The sequence below is a fragment of the Carcharhinus amblyrhynchos genome, chromosome 21 (assembly GCF_965287045.1).
Source record: "Carcharhinus amblyrhynchos chromosome 21, sCarAmb.v2.hapA, whole genome shotgun sequence".
NCBI lineage: Eukaryota > Metazoa > Chordata > Chondrichthyes > Carcharhiniformes > Carcharhinidae > Carcharhinus > Carcharhinus amblyrhynchos.
The window spans coordinates 32,102,708-32,130,563 of record NC_137344.1 but is presented as its reverse complement, the minus strand read 5'-3'; the positions used below and the strand labels follow the sequence as shown (position 1 = coordinate 32,130,563).

At 45.7% G+C, this 27,856-nt stretch overlaps 2 protein-coding genes and 1 long non-coding RNA gene across 5 annotated transcripts in view; 2 read left to right on the top strand and 1 right to left on the bottom strand.

The window, feature by feature from the left end:
• acsf2 (acyl-CoA synthetase family member 2) overlaps positions 1-8,901 on the top strand; it is a 127,096-nt gene extending 118,195 nt beyond the window's left edge. Inside the window, exons 15-16 of the mRNA XM_080208933.1 lie at positions 1,344-1,412; positions 6,388-8,901. Of these exons, the coding sequence (XP_080065059.1) occupies positions 1,344-1,412; positions 6,388-6,447 (129 nt within the window). The 3' untranslated portion in view covers positions 6,448-8,901. The remainder of the gene's footprint in view (positions 1-1,343; positions 1,413-6,387) is intronic.
• Positions 8,902-9,011: 110 nt separating this feature from the next.
• rsad1 (radical S-adenosyl methionine domain containing 1) overlaps positions 9,012-27,856 on the top strand; it is a 49,759-nt gene continuing 30,914 nt past the window's right edge. For all 3 annotated transcript variants that reach the window (XM_080208941.1, XM_080208937.1, XM_080208940.1), the window contains exon 1: positions 9,012-9,152. The gene's annotated coding sequence lies outside the window, so the exon portion shown is untranslated. The remainder of the gene's footprint in view (positions 9,153-27,856) is intronic.
• Positions 19,987-26,867, bottom strand: LOC145356484 (uncharacterized). Its single transcript, XR_013889146.1, has 3 exons — positions 26,669-26,867; positions 23,410-23,473; positions 19,987-20,642 (listed from the first exon to the last, which is right to left on the bottom strand). It is a non-coding gene; the product is annotated as an uncharacterized LOC145356484 (long non-coding RNA).

The window sequence follows — 27,856 nt, the reverse complement described above, 5'->3', positions numbered from 1 at the left end:
CTCCAGTTTCCTCCCACACTTCAAAGGTGTGCGGCTTAGGTGGATTGGCCATGATAAATTGGCCCTTAGAGGGACTAGTTAGGGTGAATGCATGGGGTTATGGGAATAGGGCCTGAGTGGGATTGTTGTCTGTGCAGACTCGATGGGCTGAATGGCCTCCTTCTGCACTGTAGGGATTCTATGAAGGGCAGGATCTTCATTACCAGAGGTTGGGTGTGGGCTGGAGTCGGTCTGGCCAACCCCAAGAAAATATTTGGAGGCAGCCACAGGGGTCTTCAGCTGTACCGAGTGGCAGGCTGGTTAAAAGACCTTCCTCAGTGCAATTAAAATAAAAACAGAAAGGTCCCCATTCCTCATACCTCCTCAATATCCACACGTTCCCTCTGCCCCATCATTACCACCTCATGTCACTCACCCACCCCTCATGCTCCCTACGCCAAGCACATAGTGGAGGTGAAAATCCAGGCCGGTGAGTTATTTTGTGAGATTGTATTATTGTTGAGAGTCTGGTTAGTGGGAGAGCTGACCAGAGGATCAGGCATGTAGGTCATCGTCAGGTGCTCTGTGCCCCATCAAAGGACCTGGCATTGTAAAGGTGGGGACCATTGAAAGCTTCACTTGCCCTATCGTCCAGTACCCCCCCCACCATCCCCAGCCTTCCTGCAGCCCATGCCCTCCCCTCGTGTCAACACCATCCTCCCCACCACTCCATTCCACCTTCATTGAACAGAGGCCGTGGATCCAGCGAAATTCTCTTGTGAAATCCCGACAGCAGCCAGCACTGATCCCAGCAACGCTGCCAGCAATGGAGAGCTGCTGGTTCCTGACTGGCTATCTGAGAGGCATGAAATTTGGCTGGTCAGACCGGACCTGCGACTGGTGAGCAGGTCCCAGCTCAGGAACATTCAATTCCCCCCATTGTTTCTCGCCATTCACACTGGGAAGTGGGAAACCAAGGTAGCCCTAAATTCCAAATTCTCGGATTGATTTTCGGCTGGGTGTGTGTGCGTCTCTGTAATCTGTCACATTCCTTTTCAAAATTGGCAAACCAATTTGTTCGCTGTGAAGGTAGAAGCCAGCACCTTAGAAAAGTCCCGGATGCTTCTGGGTCATGTCCTGTTTGAGATGGAGAAGCAAATACTCACATCTTTCCATCAGATGATCAACATCAGTCCACCAAACGGCGGAGCAGGAACCCGGGTCTGCATGATGAGCAGATTGTGGGTACAGCTCGACGGCTCCTATCGTGCCAAGCACTGAGGCGAGAGTGGATATGGAATGAGGAAAATAGAGAAACATTCGAGTAGTATTTTGAAACCGTCCAATTTCTTTGCTCCTAACAGATCTCCCACTTCAAGATCCCACGGTACATTGTGTTTTTGAATGAATTCCCCCTGACTGACAGTGGAAAGGTACGTACAATGGCAGTAATCCTAAAAAGACAGCACGGGTCATTGAAAACGTAAAGGGAGAATATTTTCATATCATCGTCAGGACATAGAAAACATTTGCCTGTGTTCTGACTCTGAAAATATTCAGGGGAGGGGATCCCAAGGCTGAAGGTGTAATCTGATTGCTTGATACAAGTGAGTGGAACTAAAACACTCTTGTTGCATTGATTTAGGAGTGAGCATTTGGCTCAGACACAGTATTTTCTTATCTGAGACAGAAGGTGAAGGCTCCAAACTATCCCAGTGATACTGGTAGATGGTCTCTGAATATTGACATTCAGGTGGGGTACTGGGTCCAATTGGTATGCGTGATCCTCCGGCCTTCTCCATTATAAAGGGTAACTGAACCACTTCAACCTTTTGGGACACCCAGGAGAAGGTATTCCGTAAGGACAGCAAGAGGAAATCAGCCTGGAATATGTCTCAAGCACCTAATATCACAGACTTGAATTTGGACTGTCCCTGGGAACAGAACACAATGAATATTTATGATACGTCAGACTGAGTAACTAAATAGAATCAGGTTTAATCATCTTTACTGAACTCACTAATTACCTCCAGTGTGCTGGGAGAGGATGGGTGCTACCATTAGCCCCATACCTATTATGTGATGTTACTGTTTCCCACTGCCTTGTGATTCGTTGCACAGCACTTCACCAACAAGAAAGAAAACTCAAAAACTGTGCAAGACGCATTGCTCAAATCCTAACACACTGTCCCACTGGCCCAGTGCTCACGCTCCAACACACTGTCCCACTGGCCCAGTGCTCACGCTCCAACACACTGTCCCACTGGCCTAGTGCTCATACTCCAACACACTGTCCCACTGGCTCAGTGCTCATACTCCAACACACTGTCCCACTGGCCCAGTGCTCATACTCCAACACACTGTCCCACTGGCCGAGTGCTCATACTCCAACACACTGTCCCACTGGCCCACTGCTCACACTCCAACACACTGTCCCACTGGCTCAGTACTCAAACCCCAACACTCTGTCCCACTGGCTCAGTACTCAAACCCAACACACTGTCCCACTGGCTCAGTACTCAAACCCCAACACACTGTCCCACTGTCTCAGTACTCAAACCCCAACACACTGTCCCACTGGCTCAGTACTCAAACCACAACACACTGTCCCACTGGCTCAGTACTCAAACCCCAACACACTGTCCCACTGGCCCACTGCTCACACTCCAACACATTGTCCCACTGGCTCAGTACTCAAACCCCAACACACTGTCCCACTGGCTCAGTACTCAAACCCCAACACACTGTCCCACTGGCTCAGTACTCAAACCCCAACACACTGTCCCACTGGCTCAGTACTCAAACCCCAACACACTGTCCCACTGGCCCACTGCTCACACTCCAACACACTGTCCCACTGGCTCAGTACTCAAACCCCAACACACTGTCCCACTGGCCCACTGCTCACACTCCAACACACTGTCCCACTGGCTCAGTACTCAAACCCCAACACACTGTCCCACTGGCTCAGTACTCAAACCCCAACACACTGTCCCACTGGCTCAGTACTCAAACCCCAACACACTGTCCCACTGGCTCAGTACTCAAACCCCAACACACTGTCCCACTGGCTCAGTACTCAAACCCCAACACACTGTCCCACTGGCTCAGTACTCAAACCCCAACACACTGTCCCACTGGCTCAGTACTCAAACCCCAACACACTGTCCCACTGGCTCAGTACTCAAACCCCAACACACTGTCCCACTGGCCCACTGCTCACACTCCAACACACTGTCCCACTGGCTCAGTACTCAAACCCCAACACACTGTCCCACTGGCTCAGTACTCAAACCCCAACACACTGTCCCACTGGCTCAGTACTCAAACCCCAACACACTGTCCCACTGCTCACACTCCAACACACTGTCCCACTGGCTCAGTACTCAAACCCCAACACACTGTCCCACTGGCCCACTGCTCACACTCCAACACACTGTCCCACTGGCTCAGTACTCAAACCCCAACACACTGTCCCACTGGCTCAGTACTCAAACCCCAACACACTGTCCCACTGGCTCAGTACTCAAACCCCAACACACTGTCCCACTGGCCCACTGCTCACACTCCAACACACTGTCCCACTGGCTCAGTACTCAAACCCCAACACACTGTCCCACTGGCCCACTGCTCACACTCCAACACACTGTCCCACTGGCTCAGTACTCAAACCCCAACACACTGTCCCACTGCTCACACTCCAACACACTGTCCCACTGGCTCAGTACTCAAACCCCAACACACTGTCCCACTGGCTCAGTACTCAAACCCCAACACACTGTCCCACTGGCCCACTGCTCACACTCCAACACACTGTCCCACTGGCTCAGTACTCAAACCCCAACACACTGTCCCACTGTCTCAGTACTCAAACCCCAACACACTGTCCCACTGGCTCAGTACTCAAACCCCAACACACTGTCCCACTGGCTCAGTACTCAAACCCCAACACACTGTCCCACTGGCTCAGTACTCAAACCCCAACACACTGTCCCACTGGCTCAGTACTCAAACCCCAACACACTGTCCCACTGGCCCACTGCTCACACTCCAACACACTGTCCCACTGGCTCAGTACTCAAACCCCAACACACTGTCCCACTGGCTCAGTACTCAAACCCCAACACACTGTCCCACTGGCTCAGTACTCAAACCCCAACACACTGTCCCACTGGCCCACTGCTCACACTCCAACACACTGTCCCACTGGCTCAGCACTCAAACCCCAACACACTGTCCCACTGGCCCACTGCTCACACTCCAACACACTGTCCCACTGGCTCAGTACTCAAACCCCAACACACTGTCCCACTGGCTCAGTACTCAAACCCCAACACACTGTCCCACTGGCTCAGTAGTCAAACCCCAACACACTGTCCCACTGGCCCACTGCTCACACTCCAACACACTGTCCCACTGGCTCAGTACTCAAACCCCAACACACTGTCCCACTGCTCACACTCCAACACACTGTCCCACTGGCTCAGTACTCAAACCCCAACACACTGTCCCACTGCTCACACTCCAACACACTGTCCCACTGGCTCAGTACTCAAACCCCAACACACTGTCCCACTGGCTCAGTACTCAAACCCCAACACACTGTCCCACTGGCTCAGTACTCAAACCCCAACACACTGTCCCACTGGCTCAGTACTCAAACCCCAACACACTGTCCCACTGGCTCAGTACTCAAACCCCAACACACTGTCCCACTGGCTCAGTACTCAAACCCCAACACACTGTCCCACTGGCTCAGTACTCAAACCCCAACACACTGTCCCACTGGCTCAGTACTCAAACCCCAACACACTGTCCCACTGGCTCAGTACTCAAACCCCAACACACTGTCCCATTGGCTCAGTACTCAAACCCCAACACACTGTCCCACTGGCTCAGTACTCAAACCCCAACACACTGTCCCACTGGCCCACTGCTCACACTCCAACACACTGTCCCACTGGCTCAGTACTCAAACCCCAACACACTGTCCCACTGGCTCAGTACTCAAACCCCAACACACTGTCCCACTGGCTCAGTACTCAAACCCCAACACACTGTCCCACTGGCCCACTGCTCACACTCCAACACACTGTCCCACTGGCTCAGTACTCAAACCCAACACACTGTCCCACTGGCTCAGTACTCAAACCCAACACACTGTCCCACTGGCTCAGTACTCAAACCCCAACACACTGTCCCACTGGCTCAGTACTCAAACCCCAACACAGGCCCAATGCTCAAACCCAACACACTGTCCCACTGGCTCAGTACTCAAACCCAACACACTGTCCCACTGGCTCAGTACTCAAACCCAACACACTGTCCCACTGGCTCAGTACTCAAACCCCAACACACTGTCCCACTGGCTCAGTACTCAAACCCCAACACACTGTCCCATTGGCTCAGTGCTCAAACCCAACACACTGTCCCATTGGCTCAGTGCTCAAACCCCAACACACTGTCCCATTGGCTCAGTGCTCAAACCCAACACACTGTCCCATTGGCTCAGTGCTCAAACCCCAACACACTGTCCCACTGGCTCAGTACTCAAACCCCAACACACTGTCCCATTGGCTCAGTACTCAAACCCAACACACTGTCCCATTGGCTCAGTGCTCAAACCCAACACACTGTCCCATTGGCTCAGTGCTCAAACCCAACACACTGTCCCACTGGCTCAGTACTCAAACCCAACACACTGTCCCATTGGCTCAGTGCTCAAACCCCAACACACTGTCCCATTGGCTCAGTACTCAAACCCCAACACACTGTCCCATTGGCTCAGTGCTCAAACCCAACACACTGTCCCATTGGCTCAGTGCTCAAACCCAACACACTGTCCCACTGGCTCAGTACTCAAACCCCAACACACTGTCCCACTGGCTCAGTACTCAAACCCCAACACACTGTCCCATTGGCTCAGTGCTCAAACCCAACACACTGTCCCATTGGCTCAGTGCTCAAACCCAACACACTGTCCCATTGGCTCAGTGCTCAAACCCAACACACTGTCCGATTGGCTCAGTGCTCAAATCCAACACACTGTCCCATTGGCTCAGTACTCAAACCCCAACACACTGTCCCATTGGCTCAGTGTTCAAACCCCAACACACTGTCCTATTGGCTCAGTGTGCAAACCCCAACACACAGCATCACTGACGCAGTGCTCAAACTCCAACACACCATCCCAGTGATTTATGAGATGCAGTGGGAAGATGAGTTATGAGGTTAGAAGTGGGACTGAGGAACATTGGGAGATGTTGAGTGGTGGTTGCGGGTTTTGTAGACAAGATGGGAAGGTAGTATTGGCAATTATGTGGAAATGATATTCATGTTGGTTTTGATCAAATTTTCCTTTCTTGAGAATATCTTATTTGAAGTATTTTCTTTTTGCTGTTTTTACAGGTTCAAAAACATAAACTGAAGGAGAAAATGGGAAAAGAACTGGGACTAGGGCCTAAGTGAAGGAAGCTCACACCATTGTCACCGAGGGAAATCCCAACACCCCATTCATTCTCCAAATCATTCAATCATACTGACCTTACAAATGTTCCCTATCATAGATTACCGGGCCCCGACATAGACTATCCTACCCATCATTGATCCTGAGAGAGCCGTGTGCTCAAATCCCAAGACAATATCCCACTGTCATCCGGCTTAGTGCTATCTGCAAATTCGGAGATATTGCATTCAATTCCTTTATCTGAATCATTAATGTGTACTATGAATAGCTGGGGTTCCAGCACTGAACCCACTAGACACTGCCTATCACTCTGAAAAGGATCAATTTTTCCCCACTCTCTGCTTCCTGTCTGCCAACCAGTTCTCTAATCACGTCAATACATTACCCCCAATATCACAAGCTTTAATTTTGCTCACTAAACTAGATTCTATGTGCAGGCCTCTGATACTGCACTTGCACATTAGCAGTAGCAGGGATCTGACAGACAAAGAAAGAGCTGTCTGATCCCTGCTGTGAAATAGCTGCCGACAAACAGCCATTTTATGACTGCCCATTTCCGGCGAGAGGCAGACTGTGCTGGGAATCTGGCACTCATAAAATGGCGCCGGTCTGAAAACCGCCCCCAATTGTGCTAATCACCTTACACCCGATTTTATGGTAAAATCATCCCCTATGTCTTTTTTTTGTGTTGGTGTCAGGGGGGTGATTAGGTTCAGGTTGGTATGTCAACCTTTAACTAGCCACCTGAACAAAGAGTTAGGTTACAGTTTTGCTCTGCACCTTCAGCCTAGAGCAGTGGTTCCCAACCTTTAATACGTCACAGCACACCTCTATAGTATAAAAAGTCATTCAGGAACACCTCCTGTTTTCTTAGCACTACCCTTTTTTGGGGCGATTTTCAACCCGCATTAGCTGTCAGAGAGAATGGCAATGCAGGTGGAAAATCTGGAGGGAATTGGGAAATGCGAGTTTTATCATGCCTGTGTGGATGCCAAAAGTCTGTTTTGCAACATAATAATGGTCAGCACTGATAGTTTCAGTTCCGGCTATTACAAAACCTGGGCCGTTGACTTGGAAAAATGTAAACAATACAATATAAATGTTAACCGTACAAAGGGAACTTTGATTTCCTTGAAAACTCAGTTCACAAATAATTTATTTAGCTCATACATGAGTTATTATTTCAGAACGGTCATCAGCAAGAATGTTGACTGTTTCTCTCCACAGCTGCTGCCTTATTATCTCAGCTTTTGCAGCATTTTTCTTCTTATGTCATATTTCATCTGCAGTAGTTTGTATTGGTATTTGAAATATGAGAAAACAGTGGTACAATAACTAAAAAAGAAAGAGGAGAATGTTGCAGTGCAGGACAGAAGTCACAGCATAATGATAAACTCATATCTAGGCATTAGCTAAACGTAACTATAGTTGCGAGTTATTGGCATGGTTTCAGTATTATGATTTTCAGAACAGCATACGCCACTTTTTTTTGCCTCTCGCTGTCTCTCTTGCTTCCCTCAGGGTTTTGGCGCCCTTTTTGAGTTTTTTGTGCGGGCGCGTGGGACCTTTGTCTTCAGCGCCAAGTCCCCTTGGTCATGCACATGGGTTTGACAAACGTACAAAATCTAAACCACGCTCAATTGAGTGGTTCTTTCCCAACCAGTGCATGTCCAAGATTCATTAGGGTTTGGAGAGCTGAAGACAAAGATTAGTTTTTTTTTAATCACTTTGAATCTTTCTTTGCAGCACATTTGTGGGGGTGGTGTGTCACGCCATACCAGTTTGCTGTGACACACCAGTCGGGAACCACTGGCCCGGCCTGCACTTTGACCTCACAATCTATTGATTTATCAACAGCCAATGGTAGATCAGAAAGTTGGGGATTAGCCAAAACAGATTCTCTCCCTGTCTCACTAAGCAACAAACCTGAAACTGATTGGGCAAGGATAGAAAACCATAGTAAATCCGATGTTTTTAACACTCATTCTAACACCATGGTGAACTGATGCCAACTTATAAACACAACTAATCACACAACCTCTTTTCTATAAATACTAAAGACTGGGAAAAGAAAATCAGCATAGTATAAAAATGTGATTAATTTGATCATATAGAACATAGAACATAGAACGTTACAGCGCAGAACAGGCCCTTCAGCTCACAATGTTGCACCGACCAATTAAAAAGCAATGACCTTCTAACCTAAACCGATCCCTTTCCATCCATAAACCTATCCACGGATCTCTTAAATGCCCCCAAACTAGGCGCATTTACAACTGCAGCAGGCAGGGCATTCCAATCCCTCACCACCCTCTGGGTAAAGAACCTACCTCTGACATCCTATTGGGCCTATATAACAAATGCAAGTTCGATGTAGTCTCAACATATTAAAATGATAATAGTTTATTCTGCCAATGTTGATTGTTCTGTGTTTGAGAATAAATGATATAATTTCACACCCTGCAATGATTTATGATTATGAGTGCATATAAATAAAAAAAATCCAATAGCTCCCATCAATCCAATTGTATTTTCTAATCTGAATGTATTATATTTCTAATTAATGTCAGTGCAGCAACGCAGTGTTTGAACCAGTCGGGATGCCCGGCTCCAGTCGCTGCTCTGCGTACTGACCCAGTTGACTCCAGCCTGTTCACAACTTTGGGGAGAATTGCTGAGTGACTGAAGGAGAAAATAAAAGCAGCAGGTGACTGTGATCTTTGTTGCCATCTGGTGAATCTTGCACACAGGTTGATATTGGTTGTGTAGAATGAGGCTCAATGGTGGTGCCATTAACCAATGGTACTCTTTGCTTAGGTCTCCACTTGAAGAATAACCTTTAGATTGAGATATCAGAGGTCGCCTGATGCTCATGGAACCACAAGCCAGCAAGAGTCAATGCGTACGACCCTATTGATATTGACTTCAAATAGAAAGGACATTGGGCTAAGACTCCCCTTCCTCTCTCCTTTCCTGCCCTCTCTTTTACCTTCCCCACTCTTTTCCCTTCCTCATCATTTGCTCCCTCCTCTCCCCATTGAACCATAGCATCCCTACAGTGCAGAGGAAGGCCGTTCAGCCCACCTGACTCTCTCAGAGAAAGTATCTTACCAAGGCCCTTTCCCCCACCCCATCCCCTTACCCCACACATTTATCGTGACTAATCCATCTAACCAACATATCTAACCAACAATCCAGCATGGCCAATCCACCTAACTCCGTGGGAGGAAACAGGAGCACTCGGAGGGAACCCACACAGACATGAGGAGAACATGCAAACTCCATACAGACAGTCACCCAAGGCCGGAATTGAACCCGGATCCCGAGCACTGTGAGGCAGCAGTGCTAACCCACTGTGCCCCCTCCTCCCACCAATCCCTTGCCCCTGCTCTGCTTATTGGCCATGGAAGGAGCATTCATGATTTAACCAATCACATCGATCTGCTAATTCACCCATGGCCAGTTGGAGGAGGGGGAGATTCTTGCTCACCTATCCAGAGTGGGAACTAGGTGAAATGCTCATTTAGAGATCTGGCACAGACATGATGGGCCAAATGGCCTCCTTCTCTGATGAAACAATTCTGTGACACTGAAATTTAAACAGTGAAGGCATCAATGTTGTTTTAATTTGTAACTGACTGCATCAATTCATTATTAGTTAATGAATACAAATTGGACAGGGACTGATTTATCTGTCTTGCAGGTTGGGTTCTTAATTCTGATTTTGAGTGATTACCTGGAAGCTTTATCAAATGACTCATCTCCACGTTAGCATTGCTGCCTCACAGTGCCAGGAAACCTGGTTCAATTGCAGCCTTGATTGTCTGCGCGGAGTTTGGATATTCTTCCCATGTCTGCATGGAGTTCCCCCGGGTGCTCTGGTTTCCTTCCACTGTCCAAAGATGTGCAGGTTAGGTTGATTGGCCATGTTAAATTGTTTCTTAATGTCCCAAGATGTGTCGACTGGGGAGTGGGGGGATGGGGTTAGTGGGGAAGACGCTATTTTTGAGTCAGTTGGTACATGACCCCTTGACTTTTGTTTCTTTTTCCTGACGGAAGAAGCCGGAAGAGAGAATGTCTAGGATGCGTGGGGTCCTTGATTATGCTGGCTTCTTTTTCCGAGGCAGCGGGAATTGTAGTCAGAGTCAATAGATGGGAGGCTGGTTTGTGTGATGGATTGGGCTTCATTCACGACCCTCTGCAGTTTCTTATAGTCTTGGACAGAGCAGGAGCCATACCAAGCTGTGATACAACCAGAAAGAATGCTTTCTATGGTGCATCTGTAAATGTTGGTGAGTCGTAGTGGACGTGCCAAATTTCCTTAGCCTCGTGAGAAATTATAAGTGTCAGGATGGAGGGACTAGGGCAGATTGTTTGTGATCTGGACATCTATAAACTTGAAGTTCTTGACCATTTCCACTTCATCTCCGAGTCATGTCCTCTGCTAAGCTTCCTGAAGTCAATGAATACCTCCCTTGCCTTGCTGACATTGAGGGAGAGATTACTGTTGCTGCACCAATTCAACAGATTGTCTATCTTTCTTCTATACCTTGTCTCATCATTGTTTGAGACCCGACCCACTACAGTGGTGTCATTAACAAACCTGAAAATTGAGTTGGAGAGGAATTTGGCCACACAGTCATAGGTGTATAAGGAGCATAATAAGGGGCTGAGGGTACAGCCTTGTGGGGCGCCAGTGTTGAGGATGATCGTGGAGAAGGTGTTGTTGCCTACCCTTACAAATTGCAGTCTATGGGTTAGGAAGTCTAGGATCCATTCGCAGAAGGAGGACCTGAATCCCGTCAAAGGAGTTTTGAGATGAGTTTTGCAGGAATAATCATGTTGAAGGCTGAATAGAATAGTTAAGAAAGCACTTGCTTTCATCAGTCGACGTATAGCATTTAAGAGCAAGGAGATAATGTTGGAGTTGTACAGAGCATTGGTTAAGCCACAGCTGGAGCACTGTGTGCAGTTCTGGTCACCTCACTATAGGAAGGATATGATAGCACTACAGGGGGTCTAGAGGAGGTTCACCAGGATGCTGCCTGGGATGGAGCATTTGAGCTATAAGGAGAGACTGGGTAGGCTTGGATTGTTTTCTTTGGAGCAGAGAAGGCTGAGGGGGGCATGATTGAGGTGTATAAGATTATGAGGGGTATGGAGAGGGCGAGTAGGGAGGGAGCAGCTGTTCCCCTGGGTTGAGGAGTCAATAACAAGGGGACGTAGTTTTAGGGGAAGGGGCAAAATATTAGGAGGGAATTTGAGAGAAAACCTTTTCACTCAGGGGGTGGTGGGAATCTGGAATGCATTGCCAGGGAAGGTAATGGAGACCAGAAACCTTACAACCTTTAAAAAATATTTGGATGAGCATTTGAAAGATCATAAGAGTCAGAAATGTGTGACAGTTGCAGGAAAATAGGATTGGCGAGCCTTTAGTGGTAGTTATTGTCAGTGCAGACTCGATGGGCCAAAGGGCCTTTTTGTGCTTCATGACTTAATGACTGTATGACTCTAAATGAAAAGGTCTTGAGGCCAGAGGCATCATTTCAAACTGCCAGAGTAAATTGCCTTTTTTTATATGATGCTGTACTTCAAGATTTTTATTGGTGTTTTGTGATCACATTCTGAGCTTCGATTACAATAACTCACATTTATATCAGATTGTAACATGCCCCAAGGTGCTAGCAGGCACGACTATCAAAGTATGATACTGAGGCATAAGGAGATATTAGGCCAAATGACCAAAGTTGGGTCAAAGAGGTAGATTATAAAGAGTGCCTTAAAGAAAGAAAGGGAGGCAGAGAGGCACAGGGTGGGAATGCCAGCGCTCGCCAGCCAAAGGCACAGCTGCCTATGATGGAACAATTAAACCCAAGGATGCAAAAGAGGCCAGAATTAGAGGACTGCAGGTATCTCAGGCATGTGAGGTTGCTGGAGAGTACAAAAAGAGAGAGAGAATTTGAAAACGCAGATAGGATTTTTAAATTTTAGATGCTGTCAGACTGAAATGCAGGTCAGCTAGCACGGAGGCTATTGAGGACCGCAATGAGAAAAAAACCACCATGGCCGCAGGTTCTCCCCCACTGTCCCTCGCCACCCTCCTCCGTGGAATGTCTGATTGTCCATTCCCCTCATAATCTTATACACCTCAATCATGTATCCCTCAGCCTTCTCTGTTCCAGAGAAAACAATCGATGCCTATCCAGTCTCTCCTTGTAGCCCAAATGCTCCACCCCAGCCAATTCCTGGTGAACCCTCTCTATACCCCCTCTAGTGCTATCACATCCTTCCTATAGTGAGGTGACCAGAACTGCACACAGCGCTCCAACGATGGCCTAACCAGCGCTCTGTACAACTGCAACATTACTTCCTTGTTCTCATTGAACCCCATCAAAAATCTGCCCAATTTGAGGAAAGCAAAATTGTCCCTGGATGCCAGTGAGGAGAATTTCAGTGTCACCAAAAATAACCACATAGCCACCAGCAAGTGGGCAGGTGCTGCTGAGTGTGTCGTTTTGGGTTTACTGACAGTAAATGGTGTGCAAGGGAAGGGGGAGAGGAAGCAAAGAGAGGAGATATGCTGATGCTATGCAGAAAGCTGAAATGCTGCCAGTAATCTCAGACATGCTTCATGTCAAGAGAGGAAAGCAGCAAACTGAGAATTTTGAGCAGAATATCGGAACACCAGTGCGTTTAATGAAACCTGGCACTGTTGTGGCAAAGCCCCGTAACCTGGCCACACTAACCATGTGGCAGTGACTGGGTCGATGAACAGTTCAAGCAGCTGCACGGGCCTGCTGTAGTTCTACAGAAAAGCCCTCTTAAATTACAAGATACTCATTGAGCCGGTAATTTGATCTCAGCACAGGATATTGATGAGAACATACTTCTCTGGGCTTTGCAGCAGTAACTTAGTCTGTTATAATGTGTGTGTCGCATGCACTCCTTAGCCTACAAATACTGTGTGAAAAAGCAAAGAAAAACATGCACTGAATTAACATTGTGTAACTATTTGGGCAACAAAGCAGTAAAGTGGTTAGTACTGCTGCTTCGCATTGCCGGACACCTGGATTTGATTCCCGGCGTGGGTCACTGTCCATGTGGATTTTGCACATTCTCCCCATGTCTGCGTGGGTTTCCTCCAGGAGCTCCAGTTTTCTCCCATAGTTCGAAAGACGTGCTGGTTAGGTGCATTGGCCATGTTAAATTCTCCCTCAGTGTACTCCACCAGGCAACAGATCAGGGAATTTTCCCAGTAACAACGTAAGAACATAAGAAATAGGAGCAGGAATAGGCCATCTAGCCCCTCGAGCCTGCCCCGCCATTCAATAAGATCATAGCTGATCTGAAGTGGATCAGTTCCACTTTCCTGCCTTCTCCCCATAACCCTTAATTCCCTTGTCTATCAAAAATCTAACTTCATTGCAGTGTTAATTTAAGCCCACTTCTGACACTAATAAGTAATAAATAATATTAAATTAGATCTCTTAGATAATTAGACATTAGATATCAGTGGGTATTTTGCTCGATGTGATTTTGTGATTGGGTGGCACTTCATAGAATCATAGAATCCTTACAGTGCAAAGAGGGCCATTTGGTCCATCAAGTCAGCACTGACCACAATCCCACGCAGGCCCTCTTCCTGTAGCCCTACATATTTACCCTGCTAATCCCCGACACTAGAATCAATTTAGCATGGCCAATCCACCTAACCCACACGTCTTTGGACTGTGGGAGGATATCAGAGCACCCAGAGGAAACCCATGCAGACACGGGGAGAATGGGCAAACTCCACACAGACAGTGACCCAAGGCTAAAATTGAACCTGGGTCCCTGACCCTGTGAAGCAACAGTACTAACCACTGTGCCACCTGAACTAATCCACCAGCTGCCCTAGTGGAAATTGAACCCATGTCCCCAGAGAATTAGCCTGGGCCTTGAGTGTGCTAATAGCTACACTAATAGCCAATTTAAGCTAATCAATTGAGCTCCTAACTTGGCTCACTTAAACTTGTTAGAATTAACATACATACATACACAGGGACCCGTTCTCAAAAGGATTATGTTAAGCCAAGCACATTTTTTGAATTTCCTCAGCTCTTCCCATTGTTTTCTCTATGGCAATGCATCAGCCAATCAGAGTTGACTTCTCAACCAATCATAAGAACATAAGAACATAAGAACATAAGAAATAGGAGCAGGAGTAGGCCATCTAGTCCTTCGAGCCTGCCCCGCCATTCAATAAGATCATGGCTGATCTGTTGTGGCTCAGTTCCACTTTCCCGCCCTCTCCCCATAACCCTTAATCCCCTCTCTTATCAAGAACCCATCAACCCGCTTCTTAAAAATATTTAGCGAGGCAGCCTCCACCACTTCAATGGGCAGAGAATTCCAGAGATTCACCACCCTTTGAGTGAAGAAGTTCCTCCTCAACTCCGTTCTAAACCGCCTCCCCTTTATCTTGAGGCTGTGCCCCCTAGTCCTACTGTCTTTTTTGAGCGGGAAGAGTCTCTCCACCTCTATCCTATCCATCCCATTCATCATCTTATACGTCTCAATGAGATCTCCCCTCATTCTTCTAAACTCTAACGAGTACAAGCCTAGTTTATTCAGCCTCTCCTCATAGCTCAATCCCCTCAACTCCGGTATCAGCCTAGTAAACCTCCTCTGCACTCCCTCCAGGGCCAAAATATCCTTGCGCAGGTGCGGCGCCCAAAACTGCACACAGTACTACACCCTTTTCATCTATAGTATGAATTGTGATCATTTGAAATTTGGTATTCTTGCATTTGTCCTGATGAGTGCAAGATGAGAAATACAAGAACAAACTAAATAGGAGCAGAAATATTCTATATGGCCCATTGAGCATGCTCCACCATTCAATACGTCATGACTGATAGAACATAGAACACTATAACACAAACAGGCCCTTCGGCCCACTAGTTGCGCCGATCACTTCTACACCTACTAAGCCATAGACCTATCTATAACCCCAATCCCATTAGATCCCATATACTCATTCAGAAGTCTTTTAAAAGACCCCAGCGAGTTCGCCTCCACCACCACCGACGGCAGCCGATTCCATTCACTCACCACCCTCTGAGTGAAAAACTTACCCCTAACATCTCCTCTGTACTTGCTTCCCTGCACCTTATATCTGTGTCCTCTCGTAGTGACCATTTCAGCCCTGGGAAATAGCCTCTGAGAATCCACCCTATCTATTCCTCTCAACATCTTATAAACCTCTATCAGGTCGCCTCTCAACCTTCGTCTCTCTGGGAGAAGAGTCCCAGCTCCCTCAACCTATCTTCATAAGGCATGCCTCCCAATCCAGGCAACATCCTTGTAAATCTCCTCTGCACCCTTTGAATAGCTTCCACGTCCTTTCTATAGTGAGGCGACCAGAGCTGCACACAGTACTCCAAGTGGGGTCTGACAAGGGTCTTATAAAGTTGCAGCATTACCTCCCGACTCCTAAACTCAACTCCTCGATTAATGAAGGCCAGTACACCATACACCTTCTTGACCACATCCTCCACCTGCGAGGCCGATTTAAGAGTCCTATGGACCCGGACCCCAAGATCCCTCTGCTCTTCAACACAGCTAACACTCCTACCCTTGATATTGTATTCCTTCATCCCATTGGTCCTGCCAAAATGGACCACTACACATTTATCTGCATTGAAGTCCATCTGCCACTTCTCCGCCCAGTCTTGCATCCTATCTATGTCCCGCTGCAACTTCTGACATCCCTCCAGACCATCCACAACACCACCAACCTTCGTATCGTCTGCGAACTTACTAACCCATCCCTCCACTTCCTCATCCAGGTCATTTATGAAAATGACAAACAGCAAGGGTCCTAGAACAAATCCCTGGGGCACTCCACTGGTGACCGACCTCCATGCAGAAAAAGACCCAACCTCCTTGTCTCATCGGAATGTTATCGTGCAGAGTTCCAGTCAAACATTCCTTGAATATCCACCACCTTCCTTCTGTACTTTTCCCCAAGAACTCCTCCTTCCAGTTCTTGGGCTTAAACTCCAATTTCCCACCCAGTTCCCATATCCTTAATTCCCTGAAAGACTTATGCATCCCAGCTTTGAGTGTATTCAATGATGGAGCATCTACAACCTTCTAGTGAAGAACTCCACAACCCTTTGAGTGAAGTAATTTCTCCTCATCTCAGTCCTAAATGATAGGCCTGGGAAGCTGAGACCGTGCCCCCGTGTTTTAAATTCCATGACCAGAGGAAACAACCTCTCAGTATCGACGCTGTTGAAACCCTTCAGAATTTTGTAGGTTTCAGTGAGATCACCTCTCATTTTGCTAAACTCCTGAGAATATAAACCTAATTTACTCAGCCTCTCACCATAGGACAACCCCTCATTCCAGGGACCAATCCTGTGAACTTTCTCTGTACCCACTCAAATGGAATTAGATCGTTTCTTAAATATGGAGACCAAAACTGAAGACGATATTCCATATGTGGTCTCACCCAAACTTGTGCAACTGTAGCAATATTTCTTTATTCCCACACTTCAATCCCTGTAAAAAATGTCATTTCCCTTCCAAATTGCTTGCTGCACTGGCATGCTAACTTTCTTCATTCCTTGAATGAGCTTACTCAAATCTCTTTGTTCAACAACACAAGTTTCACTCCTTTTTAAAGAATATCCTGCTTTTCCATACTTAAGACCAAAGTGAATAATTTCACAATCCCTACATCTGGCATGGTGGTACAATGGTTAGCACTGCTGCCTCACAGTGCCAGGGATGCCGTTCGCATTCCCGGCTTGAGTCACTATCTGTGCGGAGTCTGCATATTCTTTCAGTGTCTGCGTGGGTTTCCTCCCACGTGCATTGGCCATGCTAAATCCTCCTTCAGTGTACCTGAACAAGCACGAAGTGTGGCAACTAGGGGATTCTCTCTGTAACTTTATTGCAGTCTTAATGTAAGCCTACTTCTCACACTAATAAATAAACTTAAACTTAATGACTAGTGAAAGGTGAGTGAGATAAAGAATGACTATCATTACATCCAGATGTGGAATCATGAAATATGATACAAAAGCACGCATCCTGCCAAATCTCCAACCAGGAGAGGCAGTTTGGATCCGTGAGCAACCTCACAATGGACAAGTGGTTGAATAGATGCCACATCCATAATCCAATCTCACCCAAACCGGGACAGCACAGTGGCACAGTGGTTAGCACTGCTGCCTCACAGTGCCAAGAACCCAGGCTCAATTCCCGATTTGGGTCACTGTCTGCCTCAAGTTTGCATGTTCTTTCCCGTCTGCATGGGTTTCCTCAGGGTGCTCCAATTTCCTCCCACACTCTAAAAAAAATGTGCTGGTTAGGTGCACTGGCCATGCTAAATTCTCCATCAGTGTATCTGAACAGGCACTGGAGTGTGGTGACTAGGGGATTTTCATAGTGACTTCATCACAGTGTTAATGTAAGCCTTCTTATGACACTAATAAATCAATAAACTCAATCAATAAACAAAACCGGTAATAATACGGCAAGATGGAACAAACACTATTTGCCACACAGAAGGAACCTCTTGCATAGTCAAAGTAGTCATCTACACCATCAAATTGACCATAGTTGTTGCATTCATCAAGAAATCCAGATGACACTCTGAATCAGAATTGCCTACCAATTCTGCCCAGCTGAGCCTGAGTGACTTCACTAAGGGTTCAAATCCCCAATCTCCATTAAAGGAGCAGAGAACCCGTTCAGGTGGACTTGTGGAACTGCCACAGTGGTCATCCCTATAAAAGGGAAATAGAAGTCAGGGACATGGGAAGAAGGTGGGGGGCAGGGGCAGTGGGGGAAATGCAGCATAATGGGGAGAATAAGAGACTTGAGGAGATTTAGTATAGGGGGTTAATTCTAACTAGATATGTTAATGAGGCACAGTGGGTGCGATCTTACCACCTGCTCATGCCTCATTCCCGCTGTTTCGAAGACGGAGATTTTGGCAACAAGCCAAATCTCCGTTGGTTATAGAAGGGTATGGGCCAAATGCGGGCAATTGGGACTAGCTTCAGGATTTAAAAGAATGGGCGGCATGGACAACTTGGGCCGAAGGGCTTGTTTCCATGCTGTAAACCTCTCTGACTCTATGACTACATTAGGATAGGAAAATCACGCTGATGTGAACAGTTGGAAAACTCTGGCCAATATATATTATCGCAGGAAAGGAAGTGATGTCTCCTGATCTTCTGCCTCGTAGATCATATGGCTAGATGAAGCTGCAGTATGATTTTTATGAATAAAATTAATGTTTTCCTGACTTCAGCAGACACTGTGCGTATTTTGTATTAGCAAAGCAAGACCCAGTCTATCACAATAACTGGATTGGTTGAATATGGAATCTTTCCATACTTTCTTTCCCCATTTTGGCCTGGATTTTTATCTGGCTTTTGTGCCTCAACCAGATGACCTTGTGGTTTATTTTTATTGTATACCTGCAATATCATAAAAAATGGCAGCACGGTGGCACAGTGGTTAGCACTGCTGCCTCACAGCGCCAGGGATCTGGTTTGGGTCAATTTGTGTGGAGTTTACACTTCTCCTCGTGTCTGCGTGGGTTTCCTTTGGGTGCTCCCATTTCCTCCCCCAGTCCAAAGATGTGTGGGTTAGGTGGGTTGGCCGTAGTAAATTGTCCATTAGTGTCGAGGGGATTAGCAAGATAAATGTATGGCGTTGCAGGGGTGGAGCCTCGTTATCAGTGCAGGTTTGATGGGCCGAATGGCCTCTTTCTGCACTGTAGGGTTTCTATGATTCTATGTTTATTGTGATACATAAGGTGGGGCAGTCTGGATCCCTGTCCACCATTTCTCATATGTCTGTAGGTCTCGTGCATTCAGTCGCAGCCCCCTGTTTGACTGTAGCTCCACAATTGGGTGGCACTGTTGTGAACAGCAATTCTAATCAGATGGAGGTTCAATTCACCTTTCTGTTCTTTGATCACTCAATATTTATGAAGTCCCTGCCTGTTTCTGTACTGCCATCTACATTGCTGGTAGAAGGAGCAACACTCCGAAAGCTTGTGCTACCAAATAAACCTGTTGGACTTTAACCTGGTGTTGTGAGTCGAATTGGCAGTGTTCAGTCAGCTCAGCAGTTGGGAGATTGTCGGTGACCTGGGAAACAGAAGCAAAAGCAACTGGGATCAGGAACCAGACTGGGATCACGCTCAAGATTGGGATCACAATTCAGACTGTGATCAGGATCCAGACTGAGATCATGTTCATCACAATTGTGGGGAAAATGCAGGTGGTTGAATGGCAATTGAGAACAGCTTGGTTTGTGAAGTCCTTGTGGTGGAATAGTGCACCAGTGGTTACTAGGATGAGTGCCCACAGGGGTGAATGAAAATTCCAGAGGCTGGGAATTTCCTTTAAGTTGCTCCTGTTCCCCCACTCTGACGGTTATGTTGGCAGAGGTAGAATAGTTTGGAAAAAATTCCCAATATAAGCTCAATTTTAACACCTTCAATGTTCCCAAAAAACTCTTAAAAACTCATTTAAAATTTATTGCAATATTGTGATGACATAATAAAAATTTCCCACCAGTCAGGAATTGCAAAGCACATTCTTTTCACAGGAAAGTTTAACCTCCTTTCCCAACCATGCTCTACACTGGGCTACGACAGCCCATTGTCACACCATTCATAGCAAAAAGTACTAAAACACTGAGTGAGCTCTCAAATTGTCATCTGTCCAGTTCCAAGATTGAGCTCCAAAGATATTCAGTCCTAAATAAAGTTTGGATGAGGTGATTTTTTTTTGCACTGTTACAGCCGTAGTGTACAAGGCAAATAAACACAAGGGGAGGACAGCCGTCAGGGTGGAGATGAAAAGATATTTCAATAGCCTACAGTTTCATTCAATTATAGTTGGAGATCAGGTTTCCTCCGTATATCGGAGAATGTATCTGAATTCTGGGAGGGGACACTTTTGATGGTGTGAGTACTTGGCTTTACGTTTTTTCTTCTGATTCTTCGGTATTGAAGTTCAGATCTGCTGGGTTATTTTAGTCTGGGGATATGTTTTGGAGTTCTGAAGACGTTATTTGAAAGTTGAACTTGATTGCCGACATTGTAAAGATGCCATGAAGCTTGGTGTCTCCTACCCATGGAAGTGGAGGGTGTATAAGTCGTAACTTAGATACCGAAGTGATCCTGCAAAAAAATGACAGTGCTATATAGAGATCTTTTACTTTTACACGGAGAAAGACAAAGTAGTTAATCTCACTACATCACCAGATTAGCTTCCCAATTCTCAAAAACGTCTTGGGGAAGCTGAAAGGTGTTCAGTCCTACACATATCCACCCAACGTAGCAGGCACTGGGGGAGTATTCATTCCTTCTAACAATCAACATTTTAATCAGGGACAATAATCACCTCACTATCCTCAGATCACTCAGTGAGGCACCACTATGTAATTGATGTGACTAATGGAGCAGCGTTCCATTGAACCAATCAAGTGGGGGTGGTGCGAGGGATCATTTAACGTTAATACTGAGGCACAGTAAAATGCAAAAACAGTTGATGGGGTAATCAAGGGCAAGAGATAAATAGAGCCACAGAGTGAAGAGCAGTCTGGATGATAAAAAAAAAGCAAAAAGGCAAGCCTAAAGGCTTTGTATCCTACTGCACAAAGCATTCGGAATAAAATAGATGAATTGACAGCACAAATTGAGGTAAATAGTTATGATCTTCCAGCCATTATGGAGACATGGTTGAAAGGAGATCAAAACTGGGAACATATTCAATGGACTGAGAAGGGATGTAGCTGGGATAAAAGGAAGCCAAATTGCAACACAACAATCGGAGATTGTGATGACTTCAGCCAGGCTATGAGGTTTGGCTTGCAAGAGAATGAACTACCTGATGAGTCCTTCTGCCCTGACTGTCTGTCTCTCTACCGCGGCTATCACCGTGGCCAGGTGTCCCTGGAGAGGAAGTATGCGGTGTCCACGGCTGCAGCTGAAGGCTTCTGTGCCCGCTGGGCACTGCAGGGGCTGGGGTGTATTATGAACTCCTATAATCACATTATGATTTAATGTTTTAAGTTTCCTTTCAACTTCGCTTTTTATTTGAGCTGTTCTCCCTCCTTTTGGGGAGCTGCCCCTTTTAATTTGTCTCTAAGTTAATTTGAGTTGGTTTTACTAGAACTACCTGATGAGTCTCAGATGGTGGTTAAATCAGGGAGTCTCATGCTCCTTATTTAAAGCAGGTGGGTCAGACTCCTAGCCTGCATTTAGCAGGAAGTGACTGGCTGTGTGCAGATGTATGGTGTAAATAAAGTAACTTGGTGATGGGACTTTCACCTCCATTACAGAGTTATTACAGAGATCTTTAAAGAAGAAATGATTCAGATACAAGCTAAATTCATTCCAACAAAGGTGAAAAATCAGGGGAGCCACTTCACCTCACTGGCACATGTGTGAAATTAAGTTATCAAATTGCAGTACATGTAAACTTTGTAATGGAAAGTCTAAATTTGTCTATATTATTGAGGTAATTCATTTTGTTAAGTTTTAAAGTCTGTAAGTCTTTAAGGGCCAAATACAGTGAGGTAGCTTTGAGGAAAAGGACGTAATGTCTGGTAAGGTGGTCAGAGTACCATTGGCCAGAAGACAGTTAAGGAGGGTCTTACTAGGAAATTAGCATCTGCAAAGGATACTACTAGTCAATGGGTATTTATCTTGGTTTGAGGCTTGGCTGAAAGAACCAAAAAGTGACTAATGTTAATTGTTGCAGTGTGTGGATTGCTGCAAGAATCTAGCATACAGATTGCTGTTAGGATCTCATTTTAGGGCAGAAGCAATTTCTTTTCAGAAAAATACAGTCTTCGTCATACAGAGAGAGAAGTATTCTGCAGGCAACAGTGGAATCTTCAGATTCAGCAATTAAAGTGGACTGGTAGCTTTTTCAGATAAGGTGGACTGGAAGCGGTGGGTTGAAAAAGAACCCACTAGAAGCTGAAACCTTGAAGTTGCAAAGGGATTTGTATGTAAGAATTAAGTTGCCTAAATAAAAATTGTGAAGGACACTGTGAGCCGAAAGACCAGATTCAAGGAGCCAAGAAAAGATCCCAGCGATCATGAGCAGATGGAACGACAGGGTGGCACAGTAGTTAGCACTGCTGCCTCACAGTGCTAGTGACCCAGGTTCGATTCCCAGCTTGAGTCATTGTCTGTGTGGAGTTTGCATAATCTCCCTATGTCTGCGTGGGTTTCCTCCAGGTGCTCTGGTTTCCTCCCACAGTCCAAAGATGTGCGGGTTAGGTTGATTGGCCGTGCTAAGTTGCCCTTTAGTGTCAGGGGGATTAGTAGGGTAAATATGAGGGGCTATCGGAAATGGACCTGTGTGGGATTGTGGTAGGTGCAGACTTGATGGGCTGAATGGCCTCCTTCTGCACTGTAAATTTCTATAACTGTGCTGAGCTTATGAATTGTGCCTTGCCTCAACTGGTAAAATGATAAGTGTCAGTCTTTATTGCCCGGTAAACCTTGAGTTGGCAATCTAAATTACCTTTTGCCAGTACGGTCATTCATCAACAGTAATTTTCTTACTGAGATTTGGTATAAGGTACTAATCGCTACAAAAGCCAGAGCTGATGGGGGAGATAAAGAATGTGATAGAACTAAATCAAAAGTGTGTATGCCACAAATCAGATGAATCTATCAAGAGTGTTTGAAGAGGGGAAGTGAAGAGTAAATAGAATGGCAGTTAACTTTTTTTTTTTGGAGATGGGGAGGGAAGTTGATAGAGAGGATAGAATGAAGATAAGTGCATGATGGCTGAAGACTGACATCATTGTTGAACCAAGCGGAAGAAACAGAACATTCAAAAGTATTAACATCTGAGCCTGAAGCCAAAATTCACTATAAAGATGGGCTTTTGTGGAAATGTGCAAAATAAGAGAAATCGGATCCATACCATGTAGAAGGATAGCACAGTTTCTTCGTGGCAAGCTTTGTCGTCTACCCCGCAAAGGGGTTATCTGCAAGAACAAAATGCAACTTAATTTAAGAGGATTTTAATTGGTTCATGTATCTATCTCTTTCCGCAACTCTAACCATAGGCTCTACCCATCCAGTTAATCTACTGCCACAGCCCATGCACGTTCTCCCCTATTATGAGTTCTACTTGCACTGACCCTCCCCATTATAAACATTTTTGTAAATATTTTCTGATAATGAATGGTGAATGAAACAAAACTCCAGAATAGCCAATCATCTCTGTGGCAATCTATTGCATTCCCGCAAAATTATTTACCCAGCTCAGAAATGAGTTGAGTGATATTTCTAAACATAAGTAGTTAAATAAAACACAGTAAAGAGGGTTGATGTGTTGCTGCTGTAGCATGCGGGAAAGATTGGACACCTATGTACTCAGCTTGAGGCCATTACACCATAAGACATACGAGCATTTGGCCCATCGAGTCTGCTCCACCATTCAATGAGATTGTGACTGATCTGATGTAATAATCCTCAACTCTACTTTCCCGCCTTATCCCCATATTCCTTGATTCCCATCCTGATTAAAAATCTGTTTATCTCAGTCTTGAACATATTTAACAAGTCATCTGCTATGGCCATCTGTCGTAAAGAATTCCACAGATTCACTACCCTCAGAGAGAAGAAATTCTTTCTCATCCCTATCTTAAATGGGTGATCCCTTACTCTGAGATAATGCTCCCTGTTTGAAGACTTTTCCATAATGGGAAACAACCGCCCTCTGAGAATCCTGTATGTCTCAGTAAGGTGTTTTTATTCTTCTAAACTCCAATAACTCTTCTAAACAGGCTCAACCTCTCCTCATTAAAAATTTCCCTCAATACCCCCAGGTTAACCTAGTGAACCTTCAGTGAACTGCCTCCAATGCCATTATATCTTTCCTTAGATACAGGAATCAAAACTGTTCATAATATTCTAGGTGCCCTCTAACTCTTGTCTTGTGTAGATTTAGCAAGACTTCCCTATTTTTATACTCCATTCCCTATGAAATAAAGGCTAATATTCGATTTGCCTTCCCAATAACCTGCTGAACCTGCATGATAGCTTTTTTGCGATTCATGCATGAAGACTCCAAAATCCCTCTGTGCTGCAACTTGAGGAATTTAAATTCAGGTGATGATCTTGAGTCTTAGCTTCAGATGTTGCAATGCATCAGGGAGGGTGTTATCAGGACACTTTGTTTCAGGAGGTATTTACTCCTTAGACTAGGTACTTTGAATTTGGTTGAAGGGCAAGGGGGGGGATGTGATTGTGAGTCCAGCAGGTATGGGGTCCCGGACAGTAATATTGGTGGTGGCCTTTGTAATTGTCTAACAGGCTTGAGAATTCCTGCAGCTTGTGTGGATGAGAGCAGGGACTGAAAGATGCTGAGCAGACTGACTACAACACCAGGGTGCAGGAAACTATTTCAAATAGGGAGAAGTTAGAAGGAATGTAATTGAAGTTGGGGACATTACAGTTAGGATGACAGATCCATCTCTGCAGATGAAAATGTGAATCCTGAAGGTTGTTGGCTGTCCAGTGCCAGGGTTAAGAGCATAGCCACACAGCTGGAATGATTGGGGAAAGAGTCAGTCGCTGTGATCCACTTGGATACAAACAACATAGGTAGGGCTAAGAACAAGGTTCCACTAAGGGAGTATGAGCAATGAGGAGTAAATTAAAAAACAGGCTTTTTACATTTTATACCATCCTCTAATCTCTGCACACTCTTCTCATTGTTGACAACCTCACTTGTCTGATCAATGGAAGGCTGCCGATTACTTGCCTCAATGTTTCACTGTAATGTTCTGCCTCTGACCAATGCACTGCTTGTCTCGCATGAGTGTTTAATCATCAGTTCAGCCAAGCTTGTGGACCCACTATCTAACTGCCCATATCTTTCCACTCTGTGTCCTATATTCACTGTACTGGAGGAATCCATGAGGAGCAGAAGCACTGTGTTAGCCCAGAGCTCGAAACACACAGCTTCCTCCATAGAGACAGTGGTGATGCAGTGCCAGGAATGTAATCAAGGAGGAATGCTATCTTTTATTACGAGAGGAATTGAACTTAATAAGGATCTAACGCTTCAGTTAAAAAACGGCATTTGTGAGACCATCGCTGGAATGTTACCGTGCTGTGGCCCATGGGGATTGGAGCGAGCGAGGAGTGGACAATGGGAATGTCCAGTGATCTCGGGTGGAATTTTATGGTTTCGGGATGAGTGAGGCTGTGAAATCCCGCCCCATATGTTGAATACTATAGCACAACAGAACCCCTACAGTGCAGAGAGGCCATTCAGCCCATTGACAATGTACCAACTCTCCAAAAGAGCATCTTACCCAGCACCCTTCCCCCTTCCCCCTTCCCCCCTCCCCCAGTCCTGTTCCCATATCTCTACACATTTACCATGGCTAATACACCTACTCTACACACATCTTTGGATACTAAGGAATAATTTAGCATGACCTTAATTGGCTGTTTAGCATAATAGCATGGTAGCACAGTGGTTAGCGCTGCTGCTTCACAGCTCCAGGGACCTGGGTTCAGTTCTCGGCTTGGGTCACTGTCTGTGTGGAGTTTGCATGTTCCCCCGTGTCTGCGTGGATTGCCTCCGGGTGGGAGACGGAAGTGGGGCATGGGTAGGGCTGTGGTCAGTGCAGACTCGATGGGCTGACTGGCCTCCTTGTGCACTGTAGGGATTCTATGATTCCAATTGTCAATGGGCAGGATCCAATCTCCATGCATGCCCACCAACAAAACCCTGCGAGATGGCTCAATGACATCGGAAAGCCCTCCCCACTACTGCATGCCCCATTTCACGATGCATCATGACTCCTGTTCACCCACACGGCTAAGGTAAAATTCCCCATCTGAGCAACCACAATGGTTCTTATCATTCTGTGAAAATACCAAAGTTACAGTTTTCAGCAGGGGGATGTGGACTTAACACAAAGTAGACAACCACACGGATAAACGGAGTATTAAAGAACCAAAGTCTTCAACTGTTCCAGGAGGCTCTGTAGAGATTAGCATCTTAGTGTGTTGGGCAGATGAGAGGACCCTTCGAGGCTCAGGTGATTTCTATTTAACTATCTGGTCAGAGCACCTGACACAAAAACAGCATTGCCCAAATAATCAGGAAAAACACGTAGCACCATTTCGACAAATAGAAAGTAAAAACTATTCATTCTTACCTTGAATGCGCTCATGACCAGTGTTGGTGGTTTGCGCACAGTAAGTCAATTGAACAATGATTCTGTTAGAAACTCTGCTCACAGCCGGAGCAGAGCTATTAAGGAGTAGACTGAATTGCTGCACTCGATGGACTTTTAAAAGAATGAATGAGGAAGTAGCTGTCACTTTCAAAAACGTAACTATTGTAGTTCCTTCCTCAAATGGCACTAGTCATTATTCAGACTTTTCAAATGCTGAATTCCAAAGACGATTGCGAATCTCGTGAACAAAGCCACCACAAAAAATTCCCTGAAACAAGACTGTGGCTCCTGGGAAAGAAGCAGCAAAATTCAACAAGATATATTCAAAATCAAAACTGCAGATCCTGTTAAAACAAGGCTGGGTTTTTTCAAATTCATTTTAGGGGATGTGGTTATCATTGCCCATGTAATGCTGCATTACAGAGAGCATTTAAGAGTCACCCACATTGCTGTGGCTCTGGAGTTTCATGTAGGCCAGACCAAAAAAGGACAGCCAATTTCCTTCCCTAGAGGACATTAGTGAACCAGATTTTTATGACAATCGACAATGGCTTCATGGTCATCGTTATATTTTTAATTCCAGATTGTTATTGAATTCAAATTTCACCATCTGCGATGATGGGGTTTGTACCCTGGTCCCCAGGTCGTGCCCTGGTTTGCCAGATTATTATTTCTCATACTGATTCATTGAGGAGCATGTTTTTGGATTGCCTTAATCTTATTTATATCTGTCACCATATAAGAATCCCTCACAAAACTTACATATGATGTAGAGATGCCGACATTGGACTGGAGTGGGCACAGTAAGAAGTCTCACAACGCCAGGCTAAAGTCCAACAGGTTTATTTGGAATCACGAGCTTTTGGAGCATTACTTCTTCATCAGGTGATGAAGGACGTTCTATCACGCACTCATTTTCGCTCACTCACTTTCTCTCTCTATTCCGAGATCTACAGAATACCCAAAATAGTGTACATCACCTGGCGAAGGAGCAATGCTGCAAAAGCTCGTGATTCCAAAAAAACCTGTTGGACTTTAACCTGGTGTTGTGTGAGACTTCTCACTGTGCACAACTTACATATCCCAAGATTGGACAAACAAGTGTTTATTAAGCTATAACCTTGATATTTTCATTGCAATGCCAAAGATTCCTCCAAGAACCCTGAT